The sequence below is a fragment of the Stegostoma tigrinum genome, chromosome 20 (assembly GCF_030684315.1).
Source record: "Stegostoma tigrinum isolate sSteTig4 chromosome 20, sSteTig4.hap1, whole genome shotgun sequence".
In the NCBI taxonomy this organism is placed as follows: Eukaryota; Metazoa; Chordata; class Chondrichthyes; order Orectolobiformes; family Stegostomatidae; genus Stegostoma; species Stegostoma tigrinum.
This window is the reverse complement of record NC_081373.1, coordinates 19781090-19807220: the sequence shown is the minus strand read 5'-3', so window position 1 is coordinate 19807220 and position 26131 is coordinate 19781090. Positions and strand designations below refer to the sequence as shown.

General features: G+C 41.8%; 1 protein-coding gene across 1 annotated transcript; it reads left to right on the top strand.

The window, feature by feature from the left end:
* The first annotated feature begins 2323 nt into the window (after positions 1–2323).
* On the top strand, positions 2324–15483 carry kcnk18 (potassium channel, subfamily K, member 18). Its single transcript, XM_048551433.2, has 3 exons — positions 2324–2593; positions 2838–2993; positions 14357–15483. Exons 1-3 carry the CDS (start codon positions 2368–2370, stop codon positions 15190–15192), a joined length of 1218 nt encoding a protein of 405 aa, XP_048407390.2. The 5' UTR covers positions 2324–2367; the 3' UTR covers positions 15193–15483.
* Positions 15484–26131: the final 10648 nt, after the last annotated feature.

Below are 26131 nucleotides of genomic sequence, written 5' to 3'. Positions count from 1 at the left end.
ATACATAAGAGGATCAAAGGATATGGAGAGAAGGCAGGAGAATGCGGTTAAGAAACATATCAGCCATGATTGAATGATGCAGAATTGACGCAGTGCCCACTAATTTACAGAGTCAATGGCATGTGGCATCGCAGGAAAGCCTGCAATTTCAGCAAAACTGAATACTCTCAAATCTTTCTTTGTCTTTTCCAAAAATGAATGAAATGTAGTTAATTCACTTTATAATCCTGCAACAGAGCAATGCAAGCTGTTGCAATATCTTTACTCAGTCTGGGAAGAAATCTGACACGTAAATGATCAGAGGCACAGTCACCTTTGCAGTCATTAGTAATGTTGTGGCAATGACCTCCTCCAAGATTGTGGCTGCAGCGTCGAGGAGAATTGCTGCCTCTAGACCCTGGGCAGTTCTGAGAGCAATTCTCTTCATCCTCCTCCTACCTCTTTTAGAAGTTTGTCATGTCCTGCATAGCCTCTGATCATTTTCAAACTCTTAGGTAATTTCTACTACTACACTCATATCATGGTTTGGGAGTAATTGGTTTGTTTAGAAGCCATGAAAACAGCACAATGCCTTTCAGCATATATTATACCACTCATGATAGACTTTTGCTAGCAGAAGCAACTACAGAAAACATCAGCTCCTTTCAGTCACAGCAGTAGCCTATAGCATTCAACCAGCAGTTCACCTATAAGTCCAACAGCAAAGTGTTGCGAAAGCTAGAGATCTGAAATCGAAACAGAAAATAATGGAGTAATTCAGCAGGTCTTTCAGCATTTGTGGTGAAAGAAGCATTTCACTTCGTCAATAGTTGTGATTCAAAAAAACTCCAAAAAAGGCACTGTTGGCATTAAATCAATATCACAGAGTGAGCAATATCATGATCTGATGCTCTGCATGCTTCTGGTCAATGATCTCTGTGCCCATTTGTGTCAATATGGCATGTAGCAAGCTTCATCAAGAACATTGGAACAGCCTTTTGAGCCTGATCATGGCTGGTCATCCATTGTAGTGCCTATTTCTGACACTGTCTCTAGGTCCCTTCATGTTATTGGTCTTTGGAAATTTGTCAATATCTGTTTTAGACATACTCAATGTCAAAGTTTCCAGAGCCCTATGGGGTACAAAGTTCCAAAGAATCAGAATCCGCTGAGTAAAAAGAAATGCTTCTCATCTCAGTTCTAAGTGGTTTCTCCCTTATTTTGGAATTATATCCCCTGGATTCCCTTCCCTTGTCTATCCCTTTAAGTGTTTTGTGAGTTTCAACAAGATCATTTCTCATTCTTCAAAACTAGAATGTACAGCCCAGGCTCCCTAATCATTCTTCACAGGACAGTTCTGCCATCCCAGTAACAAGTCTGGTAAACCATCATTGCACTCTGTCTGTGGCAATAATATCATTCCCAAGGAAAGGGTCCAAAACTGCACCCAGCACTCCATGTGGTCTAACCAAGATTCCATACAATTGAAGCAGAATGTCTCTATTCCTGTACTAAAATTCCCTTGCGATAAAGGTGAACAATCCATTAGCCTTCCTAATTGCTTGCAGCATCTGCGTATTAGCCTTCAACGGCTTAATGACGAGAATGCCCAGTTTCCCTCATACATTTGTGCAAGAAATACATGCGCATTGTGGATAGCATGTTGACGCATAAGGGCAACCATAAAACAGGTGCCGATGAGCCCAGTTTCTTGCCCATTGATGCCACTTAGTCCATTGTTCCTGAGTCAGATCTCTTAAGGGGCAATCAAATCCCACTGCCCTCCTTTTCATCTCTTCAAGTATTTGTGCAATACTGCAAAGAAATTGATTAAGCAATTACATGATGATTTAAATTAGATTTAATCTGAAGGTAATTGAACTATTCCAATGGGAACTCTATTCTGATAATTGTATGTTCAGAATGAAAACTAATGCAGTGGCAGCTGCATTTTCCTTTTGCACAGATAAAATTTTGAAAATTGAAATGTGTCTGTTGAACAATGAATGCCACTGTTCCTAAACAGATTATGTAAAATTTCAAACCATATGGTGGCAGTGTACTACAAACATTCATCTACAATAACTGATGGCTTCACTACATGAAGCCTGAAGCTGCTTTCGGAGGGAACGTCTGCAAATATTCTTTTCACCAGCTCACATTAAAGCTGCAGAATCAATATTAATTTCTAGTAAATGTTGCTATTAAGGCTGTTTACTTCCCCTTGGGGGGCTGAAAGCCCAGCTAATTTGTTGACTGCCTTAAGTCCTTCATCACCATACACTCGGTGGTTATTTTAAGAGAGGCACTCTATCTCGAGTAATGCGTTTAAAAGACAGAGACACCGCTGCAATTGACATTCCCCTTCGATTGCCTACTGCAAATAAGATGTCTGCTCCAGAGCAAAATCCTGCTGCAAATTGCAAATTTTGGAGCCTCAAAGTTCTGCATGCCGTTATTCCTCATTTATTCTTGGTCTTCCTCTTGGTAATGTATGCTGTTTTTGGAGCGTTTCTGTTTGAGCAGTTGGAAAGCACCAATAAATCAGCAGAGAACTATGACATTTTTTTGAATGAGCTGTGGGAAATTGCCAACCAAACTCATGATAAAGAAGGTATGCTGAATTTACCTTAGGTTAACTTGTCTTTCAATTGTTTGAATAATCGCTTTACGCTTGGTACATTAATAAATCCTTCCTTAAATTTTACATCTATCCAAAACGAAATATTATAAATGCATGAGTTTGTTATATGTGATATCACCCCGCTATCTCAAAAATCCACTTTTGACAATCAAAATTGAGTTTTTAGAGTCTTTGCTAGTTATACCTGGGTATTAATGAATATAATTACTTGTAGGGATTGAAACAGCATCTGGGAAACTGCACTTTAAAGATAATATCAGGAAAAAACTGATGGATTTCCAAAGTTATTGGTCCACTCTTAATGAAAACAAAACTCAATGGAATTTTCTCGGGTCTCTGTTTTTCTGTTGCACCGTTTTCACAACTGTGGGTAAGTCATCTACTACTAAAATGATTAGATGAAGTAAAATGCAAATTTCACCAAGGAATGTTTGCAATTGAATTCTAGTTTAATTTTCAAATATGAGTGTGTTTCAGAGTTACACCAAGGTTTCTGAGCTACTTTTGTGTTGAGTTCCAGTTCATTATATTTGATCGCACCTTTATTCAAGCCATCCCATTTTAAAACATACCAAATGTCTGGCAACATGTATAATTAGTTTGTTTTCAAAAAATTACCTTTCTGAATGATCAGTTTTGCAGTTGCAGCCTATTTTGGCTGTGCTGATATAAGTTCTGTGTAAAAGTTTTTAAAGAAACGAGCATGGGATATCATCATGATAGAAAATCTGGTGCATCTTACCAACATTAGATAAGACAACATACATGCCTTCAAACCTGATAAACAGGAAATTAATGGCAATTTTATAAAGATCCTAATCAACCCACTCTGTTCTTAGCTTCATCCATCAGTAAGTGCAGACTGAAAATTATTGGCAATAATGTTGGACATGTACTTAAAATGAAGTACCAAGTTCATCATTCTGTTGCTAACCAATGGTTAAAATATCAAAGAGGGGACTTTGGTAAAAATCACTGCAAATAAATGTGCTGACAGTGGTATTTGATCTGAGTTTTAATTGCCTTATTCAAGTTGTCCTGGTGTCTTGTTGGCTAAATGTACAATTTATTGTGCATATGAAATAATGCAGATCAATAGTTCACAGAGTCAATGTTGATTGGTATTGAGTTAATTGATGTCAGATCAGGTGGTTTAGATAGGCAAAGGTAGGTCTCGACTATTGTGAATAAGCATCAGTGATAGCCATCCAGTCATGTTCGTTGGAAGGTATGCATGGACCCTGAAACGTGATTGGAATGGCACAAGCTCTGATTAAATGATTTGCATTGCTCCTGCTAATATTGACTGCCTAGGATCATAAAACAAACAGCTTTTGATTCAGCTAAAGTGGGGCATTCCACACAAAGATAACTGTACCAAAATGAGAATATATGTCTTTTGGAAAAGAGAATATGTCATTTTAATCACATTCCCATCTTACAAGGATGAATTTCTGAATACTCTGTTCCAGTAGCGGGATTCTAGTATCAGTAAAGTGTATTAGAATGCAGGGGAAATGCCACCTTTGGTTTTCAATTCATTAAAAGTAAGGGCAGAGGTTTGCATTAAAAATGCAAATTTGAGAATGAAATCATTCTCAAGGGCAATTAAGATTGGGGTATAAATGCTGACCTAAGCAATGACAGCCACACCCTATGAACAAGTGTTTTCAAGATCCTAGTTCTGCAGCCATAAGATATATGTTGGGTGTGTGTGAGCTACAATTCTCATTATGTTGTGATTTCTTACAAAAAATAATTTCAGGGCGATTTAAGTCCTTTTCATTGCTGTCTTTCGAATCACATAACCATATTTATAGAGATACACAATTATCAAATCAATACATGTTAATATGAATTCAACTTAAATTTGAAAGATCACAACTAAGGATAAAAAGTATAAAACAAAAAACTACGAATGCTGGAAAACTGAAACAAAAATTCTATCTCAAAAAGAGAAATGGACGGAGAAACTCAGCAGGTCTGGCAGCATCCATGAAGAGAGATACGATGTTAATGTTTTGAGTCCAGTTTAACTCTCTTTCAAGCTGAAAGGAACAGAAAAATGTTTTTATACTAAGGACAGAGGCAGAGGAGGAGCAAGTAGACATATTATGATGGTGTCCAGAGCAAAAGATAAAAGCAGTGATAATGGTGGTAAACAAGTGAAGGAGAATGTGAAATGTTAGCTATGTAAAGAAGAATATAAGCCCACTCTACTGACAGCAAAGCCTACAAACAAGACACAGCCAGGGGAGGGTGAAGTACTTAAGAAAACTGGAGTGCCGAGCTCACATTGTGAAGTTGTGGAAACCAACGTTGAGTCCTAGGGGCCATGAAGTGCCTAAACAGAAAATACGGTGTCATTCCTCCAGCTTGTCTTGAGTTTCATTGGAACACAGTAGCAGGCCAAGGAAAGAATATCAGCATGGAAGCAAGAGGTTTATTGAACTGGCCACCAATTGAAATGCCAGGTTCATTCCTATGCACATAGTGGAGGCATTCCACAAAGCAGTCACAGAGTCTACATTTGGTAAAGGAAGCCACATTGTGAACAGTGAATATTATAGACTGGGTTTAACGAAGTGTAAGTGAAACACTGCTTCACCTGGAAGGTGTACTTGGGGCTTTGGACAGTGAGGAGTCGGGAAGGTGGATGGACAATTGTCAAACCTTATGAGATTGCATGGGAATGAGCCATGGGGAAGTGAAGGAGTGTTAGGAGCAATGGAGGAGTGGACCAGGATAAATTGATGGGATGGTCCCTGCTGAATGTTGACTCTGGAGGGGAGGGGAAGATATGTTTGGTAGCGGCTTCCTGCTGGAGATGAAAGAAGTAGGAGAAAATGATCCTTTGAATGCGAAGACTGATGGATCAGAAATTGAGGACAAAGAGAGCCCATTTGTTGATCCGGGAAGGGAAGAGCAGAAATGTGAGACTTGAGTTGGACGTCATTGAAGGTCTTTTCAACCATAATGATGAAATATTATCTTGTGCAAAAATAATAACTATCACTCTCCTGATACCAATGTGGACTGAAGCCCAGCAGACGAGTTTGAGAACTGTGGGGAAGCTAACCTTGTTTTAATAAATAAGACTACCACTGTTGGCACTATCTGAATGGGAATCTCTGTTAAGTCCCAGCTGGTCATTTCCTACTAAGATGGGCTAAGGTGATTTGTTACCTGTTGGCATCAGGATCTGGGCATTTCATTCTATAAGCAAACCCTGAAGGTTTAATTGCTATAAATTATGAATAAAATCCAAATGACCTAATTATTAAAAGAAATTCACAACTGTTACCCATATTAAAATAATGTTCTTAAAGGATAAAAATATAGAAAATGAAATGTTACGATACAAGCAGTGAGTTTTAGGCTTTCAATAGCTGAACAAAATTATCAAACTTAAATTGGGCCCCTCATTTTCATGAACAATTGATACCATAAATTTATGATTAAAATTAAAGGAAAGGGGTAAAACAAACATAAAAGGATCACTGTGATGTGTCTCTTTTCTTCTTGAATGAAAAGCTTTCATCAGTAAGGTCAACAATTTCCTTTAATTCTTTTAAATTAATTTTTTGGTACATTTTGAGTAATAATAGACTGACTATCAGTTGTCAACCATTTTAAAAGACATATCACAAAGCCTTACAGAATTATCTCAAAATAAATCACAAAATGAATTACTTTGAACTGGTTGGTTAGTTTTAAGGAAGTAACGCCACTGTGTAGTTTAGAGGACAATCATGTAATTTCAGCATAGTATTTGACTTGACTCCCTCAACACTATGTCAACAATGCCAACACTATTTTCCAAAGGCTCGATGTAATATCCACGGAGGAGTCTCAAGGTTTGAAGGGGCTTTGACTTAAGGAATTTTTCCCTTGATTTTGAACATGTCTGAACGTGTGCACATCAAAGCGAAGGATGTGAAAGAACATTCTGTCATTCATGTCAGCTATTCACTCACTGAATATAGAATTAGTTAGATATCCAGTGCCAGTTCACTCTGAGGGTGTTGTCCAGGAGTATGTATCTATTGTTTATTGGTGTCAACATGACATTTTTCTTTTCTATTCGGTCTCTATGACCTGTCTGACTGAGACTGGTAATCTAGTAGCTATTTTGGAATAAGGACACATGCTGCCTGGTAATTAAAATCATCCGAAAGAGATTTTTAAGCCATAATTGGGGTCTGGCTTCAAGATCAGCACCTAAATGAAAAACACATGATACCGAATATTGAATCATCAGAGTCAAGTCCACATTTGCACTTAGTGTAATCTCTACATGTATACCAGTGTTCTTTAGAAAGAGGATCTTCAAATATTATCAAATGAAGCCTTAACGCCTAATGTGAAATTCATTTGTGAATTATTTTACTAAAGGCAGATTAAGATCGCCTTAAAATAGACATGGAAAAATAACGTAGATGTATTTGGAATAATATTCGAAGAATCTAATTCTGAAAATTTTCTTGGCGGTCAAACGCGGTGGTCTTTCAGCCCAGTGTTGCCTCAGCATGGACCTCGAGCTTTGAGATGATTCCAGAGCAGTCTCCCGACATTGATGTAAAGCTCGGCATGTTCCAGAGGCTAGGTGCTGGTGTGGACTGGGTTGGAACGCTGTTACTGTGAACATTTTATTGCAGTTTTTTTCTAATTTATTCCTATAATCTGTAACGCTGAACTCTTTATTTGTTTAATTTTTTCCCCCTAGGAATTTGTACTTAACAATCAGTTCTTAAGATGGTGCCACAAATGGCAGCATGGAAACCTTTCACTGTACTCATTCAAGTTCGATGAAGCTAATTCTAATCCTAAATTGAAAAAAGGTCTCATTACTTTAAATGAATGTTTTTTTTCTCTGTCTTAAAGTCTCCACTTGATTTCATTATTTAAAAACCCTACAACTAATAAACAATGAAAATCCATTTAAAATTTTCCAAAGTAGAAAAATTAAACCCAAGAATCAGTAGCACAATGCATCATCCACTACGTTCAGAAAGCATTTAACATTTAGAAACCTTTAGGAATCAATTACTATCAACAAGTGTATCAAACTGAAATGAGTTCTGTTAGTATTGCAAATTTCTAACAAACTGTTTTCCAATTATCTTTGTCAAAGTATGTTGTCACAGAATAGAAATTGAGTTAAGTCCGTCTTTGACTGCAGAATGTCCACTTCTTATGGCCACCCAATCATGTGAAAATAATTAAGGCCTCACATTCATCACCCTAATCAATTAAAAGCAAAACTGGAATCAATGAGTATCAGGGGCAAAATTGTCGATAATTGGAGTCATAGCTGACACATAGGGAGATGGTCATTGTTGTTGGAGGTCAATCATCTCAACTCCAGAATATCTCTGCAGTAGTTCCTCAGGGTAGTGTCTTCAGTCCAACCATCTTCAGCTGCTTCATCAATGGCCTTCCCTCCATCATTAGCTGAGAAGTGGGGATGTTCGCCCATGGCTGTACAATGTTCAACACCATTTGCGACTCCTCAGATACTGAAGCAGCCCATTGTCAAATCTACAAGATCTGGACAATATCTGACAAGTGGCAAGTGACATTCGTGCCACACAAATGCCAGGCTATGACCATCACCATTAAGAGACAATCTAACCACCACCCTTGACATTCAATGGTATTACAGTCACTGAATCCCCCACTATCAACATCCTGGTGGTTATCATTGACCAGAAATTTAACTGAAAGTACCACATAAAGGCAGTGGCTACAACAGCAGGTCAGAGGCTAGGCGGTGAGTAACTCGCCTCCTGACTCCTCAAAGCCTGACCACCATCTACAAGGCACAAGTCAGGAGTGTGATGGAATACTCCCCACTTGCCTGGATGGATGCACCCCCACCAGCACTCAAGAAGCTTGACATTATCCAGAACAAAGCAGCCTGCTTGATTAGTACTACATCCACGAGCATCTACTCCCTTCACCACCAACCCTCAGTAGCAGCAGTGTGTACTATCTACAAGATGCACTGCAGAAATTCACCAAAGATCCTCAGACAGCACCTTTTACAATCATGACCACTTCTATCTAGAAGGACAATGGAAGCAGATATATGGGAACACCACCACTTTCAAGTTCCCCTTCAAGCCACTCACTATCCTGGCTCGGAAATATATCACCATTGCTTCACTGTCATTGGGTCAATATTGCGGAATTCCCTCCTTAATGGTATTGTGGGCCGACTGCAGCAGTTCAAGAAGGCAACTCATCACCACCTTCTCAAAGCCAGGCAGTAAATGCTGGCTTAGCCAGTGGCGCTCACATCCCACAAATGAATATTAAAGAAAGAAGTAGATAGCTATCAGTGCTATTTGCTTTGTTTATGGGTATCTTGAATAATGTGGATTATTCAAGGGTGACGAGGAGGTGTGGTGAGGGATCAATAGTACATATTTTAATGCAATTTGACGGCAGTCTCCACTTCTTAAAGGGAATATTCCCTTTAGCTGGAGGCAAATCTATCTAAAGACTGTGCATGATAGCAGGTACAAGAGAGGCTTTGTTTTGACACTACGATGGAGTTTTGACAGTGGTGGTCAGCAGAGGAAGTATATCTTCTATTCAATAGGCGACAAGAATTTATCAAGACAAACTAGCTACCACAAGAAGGGAGAGTTGACAGAATGAATCAGTACCAGACCAACAATCCAGCCCCCAGAACCTGGCTATTACGCAGTAATAAGGATCTCACAAATGTAACTAAAGTAAACCTTCTAACTGATGATTATCACTCTGCAAAGTGATATAAATAGATTGCAAGGGTGGACTAAGAACGTGACAGATGACATACATACAGGAAAAATTAAGCAAAACAGAATCATTTTCAAAAAGTGAGAGGCTGGGAAATCAGACGGACCAAAGTGTCCTTGTACATGAATTACAGAAAGTTACCATGAAAGTACAGCACACAACAAGGAAGTAATAAGGTGTGTTAGCTTTTGATTGGAGTATAAGGGCACTGGTGAGGCCGTACTTGGAGTACATTGTCTAGTTGTGGTCTCAGTATCTAAGGAAGGACACATTTGTTCCAGAGTAAGTGCAGTGAAATCTCATAAACTTGCTTCATGGCGTGAAGGATTATCCCATAAGGAGAGATTGAGTTGGATAGATCCATATTCTTCAGAGTTAAAAACAGTGGGAATGACCTAATTGAAATATAAAATCCTTAAATAGCTTAGCATGGTACATGGGGTGAAAATTTTTCCTTTAGCTGGGTAATGTAGAACATGGGGCTACAGTTTTAGAAAAAGGGTCTGGTCAGGACTGGTTAGGACAGTCTAGTTAGGACTGAAGGTGAGATGATTTCTTTTAAAGTCAACAGGCTATGAATCTTTTGAATTCCCTACCCCAGGGAACGGTGAACTTTCAGTGCGTACATTCAAGATCAGGGTCAAAGGTGTTGTGTGAGCATGCTGGCTCACTATACTGCTTAAATTATCATTTAATTGTTGCTTATGATAAAGATTTCTGCTATCATCCTCTTTGTTTAAAAGAAACCACAGGGTCTTCTTGGTTTAGTGTAGCGGAGAAACTCACTTCCTGGTCTAACTAGAGTGTTTTGTAATTAATAAACAATGTTCTCTCTAAGCTGGGCATCCAGCTGTTCTGAGGGTCCAGGCCAATTGCCATTCACAACATTGAATTACAGTTCTGGAAGTCACTTACTGAAGAAGGGTCCAGACCTGAAGTGTCAGCTTTCCTGCTCCTCTAATGCTATTTGGCCCACAGTGTTCATCCAGCTCTACACCTTGTTATCTGGAAGTCACTGTTGCTTATGAACCTTGGTTATCTGTGCAGAAGAAGAAAAAATAGCAGAAATACTGCTAATAAGACCTCATTTCTAGTTTCAGGTTGAATTGATAAGAAAGACATTGTTAGAGAAACATGAGGAGGATCTGAATGCAAGGCCTCACTCCCTCACAAACCTGAGCTGGTCTGCCCATAATTCCATATGACATCATCATAGTGAATGGTGCTTAAGGCATATTTCAGTGTTAATCCTTTCAGAGCCACACACAATAGATATATTTTTGGTTACTATGATAATTTAAGGATATGTGGATAGTGCAGGAAGGTTGCACTTCTTGTAACTTCTCACAAGACAAATACTGAACCACCTTCTCCTTTCTTACAAAGGAATCTCACACACCTGGCCAGGAACAAACAGCCATGGGAAGAGAGTTACTCTTCATCCATGTGCTGTTGCCAGTTTAAGAACAAGTTGTGGACCTTGGTGGCAGGAGATATATCAGGAGCATGGCAACTGGCAGGGCGAGTTAATAAGTGCTAAAGCGTTTAAAACCATATTCCTTGCCTCCTTTCACTTAGATTTAGCTATCATGTATTTGGCATCAGAAACAACCTGCTGCTATCTTCACGAGCAACAGATCTGTCGCTGTCTCAATTAAAGGCAAAACACTGCAGATACTGGAAATCAGGCAGACACAGATTTATGACTAAGTCAACAGCCCAGGCAGCACCCATGGAAAGAAGAGTCAATGGGCATGAAACCTTAACTCTGTTTCTTTCTCTATAGATGTTGTCAGACCTGCTGAGTTTCTCCAGCATTTTCTGCCTTCCTCTCTGTCTCTGTCTTGATCTGCATAGTATTCAGTGAGCAGAAGAAGACAGCAGCGCTGCCCAACAGAAAGATCACTCAATGCTGAGTTTCCAGGTGCTTGCTTAGATATTGGCATTAAGCATATCTCAGTGCCCTCTTAGAAACAAGGTATTGTACAGAAACAAGGAGAAGAAAGACAATAGCTCAGCAAAAAAAATCTCCTGAGAGCACGGGATGAACTAACTGAGCACGCAAGACAGTCACGACGTAAGGATAATTTGTAGAAGGGGATCAATCCTGCAGTCAATTGTGAAATGAAGAATGGAACCATTTGAGCTACTGAAGTAAATCATCTTGTTTGGTAAATTTTGAGTATCAATGCTTTTTTTTTAGCCAGAACCATTATTGCTTCATGGGTTTTATTGCATTGGCTATCTGGACTGGTGCATGTGTTCCTGACAGGGATGAAAGGCAGTGGCTGAGGGGGATAGCTCTTGTCACCCTGCAGCCTCTGGTCTAGTTGAAACAGAGGGAATGTTGAGTACCGTCAAACTAAGAAAACATTATAAATACAGATAGGAGCAGCCCTGGATGTCTCATCACTTTTAATGGTATGTTAATTACATTGTTAAGATATATCAATTAAGGGTATTGATTAATTAAATACATAGGTCATTTAGAATTCCTACAGTGCAGAAAGAGGCTATTCAGCCCATCAAGTCTACACTGACCTTTCAAAGAGCATCCCACCCAGAGTCCAGCCTTCTACCCTACAACCCTGTATTTCCTATAGCAAATCCACCTAGCCTACACATCCCTAGACAATACCAGACAACTTAACTTGGCCAATCCAGATAACCTGCACATCTTAGGACTGTGGGAGGAATCTGGAGCACCCAGCAGAGACATGGGGAGAATGTGCAAACTCTACATAGACAGTCATCCAAGGCTGGAACCAAACCAAGGTCCCTGCCACCATGAGGCAGCAGTGCTAACTACTGAGCCACTTCTAAAGAGAGATGGTTCTGCAACCAATGGGCACAACAAGGATTGGAGTGCATCATCTATCCCAAAACCAAACTTTAATTTAACTTTTGTAGATTTCCTTTTGGGTTTCCTTTCCTTGTAATGTCCTTTCAAAGTGCTGTTTCCTGGTCATTAGTTTAATTTAATTTATTTGATTTTGATTTCATCAAAATAAGATTGATAGAGAGAGATGGTTCTACGACCAGTGCACAGTGCAGGGGCAGGAGTGCAGAATCATTCCCCAAACCAAATTTTAATTTAAAATTTGTGATTAGACCTTGGTTATAGAGACAGCCATCTGATAAACTCGTTTGATTTAGTTCCTTTAATATTGCATTATTTCAGTTTCAGTAGAAAAGGTAGAGATGATTTCAACTCTAAGGGACAGTCATCCGGTTAATTTGGATGAATTGAACCCTTTATTTTTCAGAAGTATATAAAGATGGCTGGGTTACTGGAGTGATAGTAGATACATATAATGCTGCATTCTGTAAAAAAAAAACACTAGCATCAAGAAATGGATGGTGTCCAGTTGCATTCTTCACCATCTGGCCTGGCATTCAATTAACAACACTAAGGATCATAGATGTTGAGCATTGACCAAATGAAATCCATTCCTGTTGACATGCAGAGATGATTCGTGATGGGGACTATGAAGGGTTGTGCACTTTCAGCCTATAATACCCTGTATGCGTAGGGATTCAGTAATGTTGGCAAATCTCAGTGTAGTTCCTTCCAGCTGGCTGCTGAAGGTGATGAATTCTTGCTACAAACATTGCATCAGTGACCTGTGTGATCACTCAGCTCACAGCAAACTGGCTGCTGTTGAAAGCAACTAGAGGTACTTATTTTGAGAGCCACTGTAACTTTAATCATCACACAGTTGTGCACACCCTGGTGTTGGCTTTCAATTCTCATTGTAGCAAATTGGGTGGGGCTGCGATATCTCCCAATTGAACAAATACACTTTGTATATGTATTTCACACAGACTTGTCCACTCCAAAGTGCAAATCCAATGCAGTACTTTAGGTCATTGATCTCACATCAGAACAAGAAGAATAGAGACCATGGAAAACCTGCTGAAAGACCATTATCCATCACATTTCACACTGATGACAGACAGTGCCACAAATAAAGAAGTCCGTAAAACAGCATGGTTAATATTAGAGATAATGGGAACTGCAGATGCTGGAGATTCCAAGATAATAAAATGTGAGGCTGGATGAACACAGCAGGCCAAGCAGCATCTCAGGAGCACAAAAGATGAAGGGTCTAGGCCCGAAACGTCAGCTTTTGTGCTCCTGAGATGCTGCTTGGCCTGCTGTGTTCATCCAGCCTCACATTTTATTATCTTGGTTAATATTAGAGTTGAGTGTAACTTTTGCTTGGTCAATTCTTGCATTTAACTCCAGAACAGAAGTTCTTTGCTACATTCACTAATAATTGATGAAGTTTCAACAACCATATTTAAATTGCCATTTGGGAGAGATAACGGGAACCGCAGATGCTGGAGGCTCGAGACTTGGCTTCATCCATGTAGACCTGAACTTTCAAACTGAAGCTGCTGTACAGCATACCTTTTGTAAATTCACCCCTGATTTCACTGGAAATATCAGCCAAACATAGAAACATCAAAAATATGAAAAAAATTAGGCTTTTAATCTTTGATGGTTGATCATTTAACTCAGTACCCTGCTCCTGCTTCACTCCATACCCTTTAGCCCTAAAGAACGATATCAAAATCGTCCTTGGAAACATTCAATGTTTTGGCCTCAACTGCTTTCAGTGACAGAGAATTCCATAGGCTCACCACTTCTTGGGTGAATAAAATTCTCCTCGTTTCAGTCCTAAATTTCCTACACTCACATCTTTAGTCTGTCACATCAACTTTTTCACAATCTCATTGACATTGGCACTTTGCATTGCAGCTGTGGCAATTCAACATCCAAATATATTGCTTTATCATTTATATTTAACAGGATAACAGATATCAGATTCCAAAAGACATGTAAAAGAAAACAGTACATGTTTAGACATGGTAGTCTGAGAAACTGCCAACAACAATTTCTACTGTCGTGCTGAATAACATGTTCCTTTTCAATTTTAGGTTATGGCCACATCTCTCCCTTAACAGTTGGAGGAAAAATTGCCTGCATGTTCTACGCAACATTTGGAATCCCCATTATGCTGTTAGTTATCACCGATGTTGGAGACAAGTTGGCAGCTTTACTTTCCAAAGTTTACAACCATGTAAGAAAGCGGCTGAAAAAGAACATTTCTCCGCCACCATCAGCAACCCCCTCAAGGTTGTCTTCATTCAAACAGAGCTTCTCAAAATCAGAGGCAAAATCTGCAACAAGGTCCATCTCTTTGAAAGGGGGCTCACATGTGATCATCACGCCTATGAGCATAAAAAGTGTGTTGAACACTCAGTCTTCGGTCAAAAAGAAATCCGAGCTGTTGAGAAAAACTGAAATATTCGAAAAATTAATTGTTCAAGAAAATTTTAATCAGAAGACTTTCAAGTTTTGCAAGAGAAGTCGAAGTAAGTCATGTCCCCAACTGGATCTAAAGCCAGTTGAAGGTGACAGTTTTTTTCCATGCCTGGGACAAGAACTCGAAAAATTTGATGTGCCAATCATGATTATCATAGGTGTTATTATTGCCTACATCCTTTTTGGTGCAGGTATACTTTCAATTTGGGAAAAATGGAAATATCTCGATTCCTTTTATTTCTATTTTATTACAATTACCACTATTGGCTTTGGGGACTTTGTTCCGGAACATCCAAATTTTTTCATGATAATGTCTATTTTAATTATTACTGGTATGGCAATCATGTCAATGGCTTTTAAATTAACCCAGAACAGGATAGCCTTATGCTATCATGAAGTAAGTATATGGATCAATGGTGGAAAGAAGAACAAATTTAAAAGAATTTGAAGTCTAAGCCAACAATCATTCAGTATTGTGGTGAGAGATAATCGAACTGAGTTTCATTAATTATTTTGTTTTGCTTCTAAAGTTAAATAACGATTGACAAAACATGTATAAATTAGGTTTGTAGTATTGAACAAATGTGTATCAGCAGGATGTAGCAGAAAGATGTATTAATGTGTACATTATGAAAGAAAATGTGTTTAAAATTATGGAGTTAAACTGCGTTTCTACTATTTATGTAATGAAACTGCAGCAAAATTAAATTTCCTTATAAATAAATGGATATTGCAAACATGTTTTTGCTGTAATTGCTACTTTTATTATGTATCAAATTTGGGCAGCACATTTTCTTGTTGGTAGACTGTGCGTATATTTTGTAATATAACACTTATTTGCCACACTTTGATGTAATAATTTAATAAAGGTGTCCAGGATAATAAAGAAACTTTATGAAGGCCTGAGCACCTTCTCTCGTGTCCTTACACCAACACCCACACACCAGGCCTGTCATCACATGGGTTGCTATCACAACCAAACCATTGTCAGCTTCTTTTTTTCTGATGAAGGGTCGAGGCCCGAAACGTCAGCTTTTGTGCTCCTAAGATGCTGCTTGGCCTGCTGTGTTCATCCAACTTCACACTTCATTATCATTGTCAGCTTCTAATGGTCCCCATTAGCAGCTATTCATTCTCCCAGGCTGATCCTTACCCATTCCTTTGTCTCCCTAGTTACTGTTGTCTCTGTCTGTCTCGCTCTCTGAGCTCTATGGAATCATAGAATCCCAACAATGTGGAAGCAGGTCATTTGGTCCATCAAGTCCATATCACTCCTCCAAAGTGCATCCCACCCAGACTGACCCATTTACCCTATAACCTTGCATCCCCCATGGCTAATCTACCTAGCCTGCACATCCCTGGACACTGTAGGAAATTTAGCAAGGCCAATCCACCTAACCTGCGCACCTTTGGATTGTGGGAGGAAACCAGAGCACCCAGAGGAAAACCCATGCAGACACAGGGAGAATGTGCAAATTTCACACAAACAGTTGCTGGAGGGTAGAATTGAACCCAGATCCCCGGCGCTCTGAGGCAGCAGTGCGAACCATTGGTCCACCATGCCACCATCTCCACCTATTGCTTACTCCTCCTGCAAACACCCCCACTGCAAGTTTTGGAATATGAATCAATCACGTTACAATCAGATTTGTGTCACTGGAGCTGAAACATTAACACTGCTTTCACTCTGCCATGCCTGCTGAATTTTTCCAGCAATTTTTATGGTTTTATTTCAAATTTTCAGCATCTTATATTCTTTGGGGTTTTTTTTGTTTAACTTTTCTGTAAGTTGCTTTCCCTTTAAAGAAGTCATTACATGGACTATGGTTGTCACCAGTAGTGCCCCAAAATTGATTGACCATCTCTTCTTGCTTCTCCAAAGGCAATGGTGGGCTGCATTCTTGAGATGATGCATTCCATTAAGATGCTCCCATAGATTTGCAACTGACAGATTTGTGAGATAGAAGATGATTATTCTCCCTGCCCACGCCAAACCCCCACACCCTGAAAATGACCAGTCTCGCTCCTTTAATAGTGCTTTACAAATGCTATCTCTTAAATACAATCGATTTTTCCTAATCTCCTGAGATCCAGATGCCAGTGCCCCCATCCTGGACCCAAAGGTGTGAGCCATTACCATCATTTTCAATGAAACACACCTCATGATGTCAGTTATGCTTGTGTTAACACAGTGCTGTTAAAAACAAGGACGTTTGAAACTTTTGAACCACTCAATATATGATGTCCCTGTGAAGATAGGTAGGGTCTCCATTCCTGCAAGGAACTCTGTCTGAACATGGGGACCCAGAATAGCCAGCTTCTTGCTGAGTTTGTATCTATTCTTCCAAAGCCCCCTTGAATATATGGGGGGAGTCTATTGGAATAGCTACGGTCTTTATTTCTTATTGTAGGGAGTGCTACCAAGCCAAAACACAACAAAAATGCTTCACTTTTACATCCTCAACACCTAGAACATATTTGTCAATAAACCTGTATGTCTATATACCCGTACAGATTGTGAACACTATCAGGACTTTTGTTTTAATTTTGCCAATATGGGCCAAATGCTTGTAGCAGTTGTGATAGTAGATCCTGTGTTCACACCGGGAGAGATTTATTCATGTGGGTTAAATATGACAAAATTTGATATGTTGGCCTAAAAACGCAGCCACACAGCATCTACTTTGCAGGTTCTGAACAACCTTACATCTTCAAAATAGCAAGAAGGAAGAGTAGGCTCTTTATGAGTTGGAGGACCACCATCTGCTATATGGCCTAAGAAATCCACCATGCAATACGAAATTCTGAAGCAGCCATTAGCTACTAAGCAAATAAGCATACAAATTCAGAACAAAAGCAGAAATTGCTGGGAAGGCTCAGCAGGTCCGGCAGCATCCGTGGAGAGAAATCAAAGTTAACATTTCGGGTCCAATGACCCTTCCTCAGAACTGATGGCAGACAGGTAAATATATTTTTGCAGAAGATAGAATGGGGGAGGGTGCAAGCAGTAAATGATTTGAGGGAACAGAGTCCAAAGAAAGAAGAGCACCAGTTGGACAGATAAAGGGATGGACAATGATTAGGTTAGGAAGGTGAATAGCTGCTAATAGCAACCATTAGTGCTAACAATGGGTTGTGTGTAATGGTAGACCATGTGGTAACAAGGCCTGGTGTGTTGGGGATTGGGGTAAGGACTTGGGAGAGCTCAAGCCCAAAAATTGTTGAACTCAATATTGAGTCCATAAGGCTGTAGAGTACTCAAGCGGAGAAAGAGGTGCTGTTCTTCCAGTTTGCACTGAGCTTTGCTGGGCCACTGTATCAAGCCCGGGATGTTGGCCAGGGAACAAGGCAGTGTGTTGATGTAGTAAGCAACCGGAAGGTCAGAGTCTGGCAAGCAACTGGAGGCTTAGTTTTTAAACAAATTAGGAGCAAGAGTAGGTCATTTGGGTCTCCTAAACCTGTTCTGCCATTTGATAAAATCATAGTTGATTTAATTGTAGCCTCAACACAATTTTCCTGATTACCACTTAAACCCTGCCGTGGTCTTATCAATCAAGAATCTATCTATCTCATCCTTAAGAATATTCCACGACTCAACCTCCACTGCTGTTTAGGGGAGTAAATTTCACAGACTGATCTCCTTTTGAGAGAAAAAAGAAATATTCTTATCTCTGTCTTAAGTATTTTAATTGTAAATATTTTAAAATGGTGTCCCCAAGTTCTAGTTTCTCCCTTCAGTGGAAACAACCAGCCAGCATCAAGCCTGTCAACCCTTAGGATCTTATATGTTTCAATAAGATGATCCATCATTTTTCTGAACTCCAGTGGGTACGGGCCCAAACTATCCAATTTTTCTTCCTATGTTATCACTTTATTCCAGGGATCAGGTAGAAATAAATTCTGTGTCTGCTTGATCAAACCCTTTCATAATTTCAAAATAGGAAGAGAAAATGCTGAAATACATAGCAGATCCATGAGCATTAGTAAATAGATATGTTAAAATAAAATAAAGAATGATAAAGTGTGAAGCTGGATGAACACAGCAGGCCCAGCAGCATCGCAGGAGCACAAAAGTTGATGTTTCGGGCCTAGACCCTTCATCAGAAAAGGGGGATGGGGAGAGGGAACTGGAATAAATAGGGAGAGAGGGGGAGGCGGACTGAAGATGGAGAGAGAAGAAGACAGGTGGAGAGGAGAGTATAGGTGGGGAGGTGGGGAGGTAGGGAGGGGATAGGTCATGCCAGGGAAGACGGAGAGGTCAAGGAGGTGGGATGAGGTTAGTAGTAGGAAATGGAGGTGTGGCTTGGGGTGGGAGGAAGGGATGGGTGAGAGGAAGAACAGGTTAGGGAGGCAGAGACAGGCTGGGCTGGTTTTGGATGCAGTGGGGGGAGGGGAAGAGCTGGGCTGGTTGTGTTGTGCAGTGGGGGGAGGGGACGAACTGGGCTGGTTTTGGGATGCAGTGGGGGAAGGGGAGATTTTGAAGCTGGTGAAGCCCACATTGATACCATTGGGCTGCAGGGTTCCCAAGCGGAATATGAGTTGCTGTTCCTGCAACCTTCAGGTGGCATCATTGTGGCACTGCAGGAGGCCCATGATGGACATGTCATCTAAAGACACTTGCGCCATCTACAATCCGACCCCACCACCCAAGACATTTTTCCATCCCCACCCCTGTCTGCTTTCTGGAGAGACCACTCTCTCTGTGACTCCCTTGTTCGCTCCACACTGCCCTCCAACCCCACCACACCTGGCACCTTCCCCTGCAACCACAGGAAATGCGACACTTGCCCCACACCTCCTCCCTCACCCCTATCCCAGGCCCCAAGATGACTTTCTACATTAAGCAGAGGTTCACCTGCACATCTGCCAATGTGGTATACTGCATCCACTGTACCCAGTGTGGCTTCCTCTACATTGGGGAAACCAAGCGGAGGCTTGGGGGCCGCTTTGCAGAACACCTCCGCTCGGTTCGCAATAAACAACTGCACCTCCCAGTCGCAAACCATTTCAACACCCCCTCCCATTCTTTAGATGACATGTCCATCATGGGCCTCCTGCAGTGCCACAAGGATGCCACCTGAAGGTTGTAGGAACAGCAACTCATATTCCGCTTGGGAACCCTGCAGCTCAATGGTATCAATGTGGACTTCACCAGCTTCAAAATCACCCCTTCCCCCACCACATCCCAAAACCAGCCCAGCTCATCCCCTACCCCCACTGCACCACACAACCAGCCCAACTCTTCCCCTTCCCCCACTGCATCCCAAAACCAGCCCAGCCTGTCTCTGCCTCCCTAACCTGTTCTTCCTCTCACCTATCCCCTCCTCCCACCTCAAGCCGCACCTCCATTTCCTACCTACTAACCTCATCCCACCTCCTTGACCTGTCCGTCTTCCTGGACCGATCTATCCCCTCCCTACCTCCCCACCTATACTCTCCTCTCCACCTATCTTCTTTACTCTCCATATTCGGTCCGCCTCCCCCTCTCTCCCCATTTTTTCCAGAACCCTCTCCCCATCCCCCTTTTCTGATGAAGGGTCTAGGCCCGAAACATCAGCTTTTGTGCTCCTGAGATGCTGCTTGGCCTGCTGTGTTCATCCAGCACCACACTTTGTTATCTTGGATTCTCCAGCATCTGCAGTTCCCATTATCACTAAAAAATGATAAATGCAGCTTCTGTGCAGGAACAGACAGCTTTGGGCCTATAGTTCCCAAATGTTGACTCATGTCTTGGTTGGTTGTAAACTCTTTGACAAATCTTGATCATCAATGTCACTAAATGATTCTGATATTGCAAGTATTGCGAAGACATTTGATAGTGAGTTGTCGGTCTTTCTCATCAAGTAATTCATTTTTGATTTGATTGGATTTATTGTGGTCACATGTACCTAAGTATATTGAAAAGCTTTGATTTGCAAGCAGTACTGGCAGATCATGGCAAACAAAGATGTACAGATCAGAGGGTGCTTACACAGAGTGAGGCATACAGGATATAGCTGGACAGGAAGTTCATAAAGCAAGAGTCAGCATTAGCAAGATCAATGATAATGGGAACTGCAGATGCTGGAGAATCCAAGATAATGAAATGTGAGGCTGGATGAACACAGCAGGCCCAGCAGCAACTCAGGAGCATGCAGATGGCCTCAAGGCCCTCCGCTTCTTCCTGTCCCGCAGGCCCGACCAGTCCCCTTCCACCGACACCCTCATCCGCCTAGCCGAACTCGATCTCACCCTCAACAACTTCTCTTTCGATTCCTCCCACTTCCTATAGACTAAGGGCGTGGCCATGGGCACCCGCATGGGCCCCAGCTATGCCTGCCTCTTTGTAGGTTATGTGGAACAGTCCCTCTTCCGCACCTACACAGGCCCCAAACCCCACCTCTCCCTCCGTTACATTGATGACTGTATCGGCGCTGCCTCTTGCTCCCCAGAGGAGCTCGAACAGTTCATCCACTTCACCAACACCTTCCACCCCAACCTTCAATTCACCTGGGCCATCTCCAGCACATCCCTCACCTTCCTGGACCTCTCAGTCTCCATCTCAGACAACCAACTTGTAACTGATGTCCATTTCAAGCCCACCGACTCCCACAGCTACCTAGAATACACCTCCTCCCACCCACCCTTCTGCAAAAATTCCATCCCCTATTCCCAATTCCTCCGCCTCTGCCGCATCTGCTCCCACGATGAGGCATTCCACTCCCGCACATCCCAGATGTCCAAGTTCTTCAAGGACAGCAACTTTCCCCCACAGTGGTCAAGAACGCCCTTGACCGCGTCTCCCGCACTTCCCGCAACACATCCCTCACACCCCGCCCCCGCCACAACTGCCCAAAGAGGATCCCCCTCATTCTCACGCACCACCCCACCAACCTCCGGATACAACGCATCATCCTCCGACGCTTCCGCCATCTACAATTCTGACCCCACCACCCAAGACATTTTTCCATCCCCACCCCTGTCTGCTTTCCGGAGAGACCACTCTCTCCGTGACTCCCTTGTTCGCTCCACACTGCCCTCCAACCCCACCACACCCAGCACCTTCCCCTGCAACCGCAGGAAATGCTACACTTGTCCCCACACCTCCTCCCTCACCCCTATCCCAGGCCCCAAGATGACTTTCCACATTAAGCAGAGGTTCACCTGCACATCTGCCAATGTGGTATACTGCATCCACTGTACCCAGTGTGGCTTCCTCTACATTGGGGAAACCAAGTGGAGGCTTGGGGACCGCTTTGCAGAACACCTCCGCTCAGTTTGCCATAAACAACTGCACCTCCCAGTCGCAAACCATTTCCACTCCCCCTCCCATTCTTTAGATGACATGTCCATCATGGGCTTCCTGCAGTGCCACAATGATGCCACCCAAAGGTTGCAGGAACAGCAACTCATATTCCGCTTGGGAACCCTGCAGCCCAATGGTATCAATGTGGACTTCACCAGCTTCAAAATCTCCCCTTCTCCCACCGCATCCCAAAACCAGCCCAGCTCATCCCCTACCCCCACTGCACCACACTACCAGCCAAACTCTTCCCCTCCACCCACTGCATCCCAAAACGAGTCCAACCTGTCTCTGCCTCTCTAACCTGTTCTTCCTCTCACCCATCCCTTCCTCCCACCCCAAGCCGCACCTCCATCTCCTACCTACTAACCTCATCCCACCTCCTTGACCTGTCCGTCTTCCTGGACCGATCTATCCCCTCCCTACCTCCCCACCTATACTCTCCTCTCCACCTATCTTCTTTTCTCTCCATCTTCGGTCTGCCTCCCCCTCTCTCCCTATTTATTCCAGAACCCTCACCCCATCCCCCTCTCTGATGAAGGGTCTAGGCCCGAAACATCAGCTTTTGTGCTCCTGAGATGCTGCTGGGCCTGCTATGTTCATCCAGCCTCACATTTCATTATCTTGGATTCTCCAGCATCTGCAGTTCCCATTATCACTGCTTAATATGGAAGGTCATCTTGGGGCCTGGGCTGGGGGTGAGGGAGGAGGTGTGGGGTCAAGTGTAGCACTTCCTGTGGTTGCAGGGGAAGGTGCCAGGTGTGGTGGGGTTGGAGGTGAGTGTGGAGCGGACAAGGGAGTCACGGAGAGAGTGGTCTCTCCGGAAGGCAGACAAGGGTGGGGATGGAAAAATGTATTTAGTGGTGGCCTCGGAAGATGTTGCGTTGTATCCGGAGGTTGGTGGGGTGGTATGTGAGGACTAGGGGGATTCTCTTTAGGCGATTATTGCAGGGGTGGGGTATGAAGGATGAGGTGCGGGAAATGCGGGAGACTCGGTTGAGGGCCTTCTCAACCACTGTGGGGGGGGGGGAAGTTGCGGTCCTTGAAGAACGAGGACATTTGGGATGAGCGGGAGTGGAATGCCTCATCCTGGGAGCAGATGCGGCGGAGGCGAAGAAATTGGGAATAGGGGATGGAATTTTTGCAGGCAGGTGGGTGGGAGGAGCTTGCTTTGCTCATTTAGACCTATCAGGAATCCCTCACATCTCCATAAGTACTTCTCTTCATCATGTCAGAGCATAGATTGCAGTGTGCCAACTACAAACTCAAGCAAAATTGCTTGGATTACCACCAAAGGTGAAAATAATATTGAACAATTTTCATTGGAGAAAAGGAGGAGGAGAGGAGACCTAATTGAGGTATACAAGATAATGAGAGGCATAGATAGAGTTGATAACCAGAGACTATTTCCCAGGGCAGAAATGGCTAGCACGAGGGGTCATGGTTTTAAGCTGGTTGTTGGAAAGTATAGAGGGGATGTCAGAGGCGGGTTCTTTACACAGAGAGTTGTGAGAGCATGGAATGCATTGCCAGCAGCAGTTGTGGAAGCAAGGTCATTGGGGTCATTTAAGAGACTGCTGGACATGCATATGGTCACAGAAATTTGAGGGTGCATACATGAGGATCAATGGTCGGCACAACATTGTGGGCTGAAGGGCCTGTTCTGTGCTGTACTGTTCTATGTTCTATGTTCTATGTTATAACACTGGAAACTGTGCCTAACATATAGCAAATGCCAATATATTACAGATATTGTCATGGTAGTGGTAAAATATAGACATACTTGTCATGAAAACAACTCCTGTTTTAATATCTGAGACCTTCATGATTAAAATGATTTTGCAAAGGAAAATCACTGACTTAAAATCTATAGTAAACAGCCAACAGCAAATCAGCTCATGATCTTTCAAGCTAGCTAATTTGCAGGCAACTGTTTCAAATCCAACATGTAAAACCTTCCTATAACAAATATAAATCAAACAGGGGATCCTGATCAATTCATGAGGAGGGGAAAATCAGCTTTCGTCTTTTTAACACCAACTCCCTCTATTGCCTACCAACAAAGATTTATTTATTTTAGCAAACTTTTTAGATGTCATTCCAATAAAAATATATTTTGTTACTTAACACAAATAAGATCAGAAGCCTATTACAAGGAAGAGTAATTTTATTACTTGCTAACCTCAGGAAAATAATAAAGATATGACATCAAATATATGCACAAACACAGGTAAAAAGTATAAAAAAAGGGATCTTTCCCAGTGTACAAAGAAAGGTAAGAGAATATACGGTTAAAAGCGAGAATGGTATTAAATTATGAGATTAGCCATGATTCATTGAACGCTGAAGCAGGCTTCAATGATTCAATAGCCTATTCATGCTTCTATCTTGTGGGGTAGCACAGTGGCTCAGTGTTTAGCACTGCTGCCTCACAGCACCAAAGACCTGGGTGACTGTCTGTGTGGAGTTTGCACATTCTCCCCATGTCTGTGCAGGGTTTTTTTCAGTGCTATGGTTTCCTCCTACAGACCAAAGATATGCAAGTTAGGTTAATTGGCTATACTAAATTGTCCATATTTTCTAGGGACGTGCAGGCTAGGTGGATTAGCCATGGGAAATGGTGGGTTATGGAGATTGTGAAAGGGGCTGGGTTTGGGTGGGATGCTCTTCAGGCAGACTTGAGATGAGTCAAACAGCCTCTTCCTGCACTGTAGGGATTCGATTCTATGATTTGGTTTTGTATCTCAAGGCAAACACAAAGTAAATATTTCGTTTCTCTGCCATTTCCTAAATCTTCAGTATAAATTCTCCTTTCTCTAGCTGCAGTGCACCCATATCTGTCTTTGCTAATAGATATGGGTAGAAGGTAGAAATAGGGTACTGACTTGAATAATCAACCATGATCATATTGAATGGTGGAACAGGCTTAAAGGATTCAATAGTCTAGTCTTGTTCTTGTTTCTTTGCTTCCTTTTTACATACTTTACTAATAGAATCTTTTACTTTCTGTTTTTGATGCTTCTCACTAATTTACTTTTGCATTTTATTTTCACTTCATCAGTTTCTTGGCCCTTTGTTGTTGAATTTTAAAATTCTTTCAATCCAACTTTTTTGGCAACTTTATCTGTTTCTTCCTTTGATCTCATACAATCATTAAGTTTTCTTATTCACCATAATTACATCACCTTTCCTGTTGGGTTTCTGTACTTCGAAGGAATGAAAATTTGTTGTAAGCCCTGTATTATTGCATTAATTGGCAACATTGTCTATCTGCCATTATAATTTTTAAAGCAATTTCCCAGTCCACAACATCCAATTTGAACATCATGCCTACATAATTTTGTTCATATTTAAGAACTTTCAAACCTAATGTAAAATTCCACCATAATATGGACACTCTTCCCTCGAGGCATCCTGAGAATGAAATTATTAATTTGCTCTTTTTCATTGCACAGTAAAAGACTTAGAATAGTTTGATATCTATTGGTTCCTCAATGCACAGCTCTAGAAAACTATCTTGTACAGCTTTCTGGAAGTTGTGCACCACAGCATCAGTGCTGATTAGGTTTACTGAGCCTATACGTGGATAGAATTCTTCCGTGACTACTGTATTATTCTTGTTAAATGCACCTCTAATTTTGGAGTTTGTACATTACTGATACAGTTGGGACCATGTGTAACCAACTCCTCCCAATGTTTGGAGATAGTAAAAACTGCAGGTGCTGGAGTTAGAGATAACACAGTGTGGAGTTGGAGGAACGCAGCAGGCCAGGCAGCATCAGAGGAGCAGGAAAGGATCCTGACCCAGAATGTTGACGTTCATGCTCCTCTGATGCTGCCCGGACTGCTGTGTTCCTCCAGCTCTGCACTGTGTTATCTCCTCCCAATGTTTGCTGCCCCTCGTTTTTTTTAAACTCTGCGGCATCTGGTTCTACATTTTGTTCTTCAATTCTAGGATTCTCTTTCACTAATGTATTGATTGCATCCTTTGTTAATGGCCCTATTCAACTTCTTTTCCTTTTTGCAGTCAGTCCTTAGTGTCAAACATTAACACAAACATTCAATTGTCAACCTTGGTCACCCTGGATTTCTCCGCAATGTCAAT

Bases quoted from the DNA above. Each gene is read 5' to 3' on its own strand.
- kcnk18 (XM_048551433.2), top strand. From the start codon at position 2,368: ATGTCTGCTCCAGAGCAAAATCCTGCTGCAAATTGCAAATTTTGGAGC. The intron at 2,594-2,837 runs GTATGCTGAATT...AATTACTTGTAG, and splicing joins CCAAACTCATGATAAAGAAG to GGATTGAAACAGCATCTGGG. The intron at 2,994-14,356 runs GTAAGTCATCTA...TTTCAATTTTAG, and splicing joins CACCGTTTTCACAACTGTGG to GTTATGGCCACATCTCTCCC.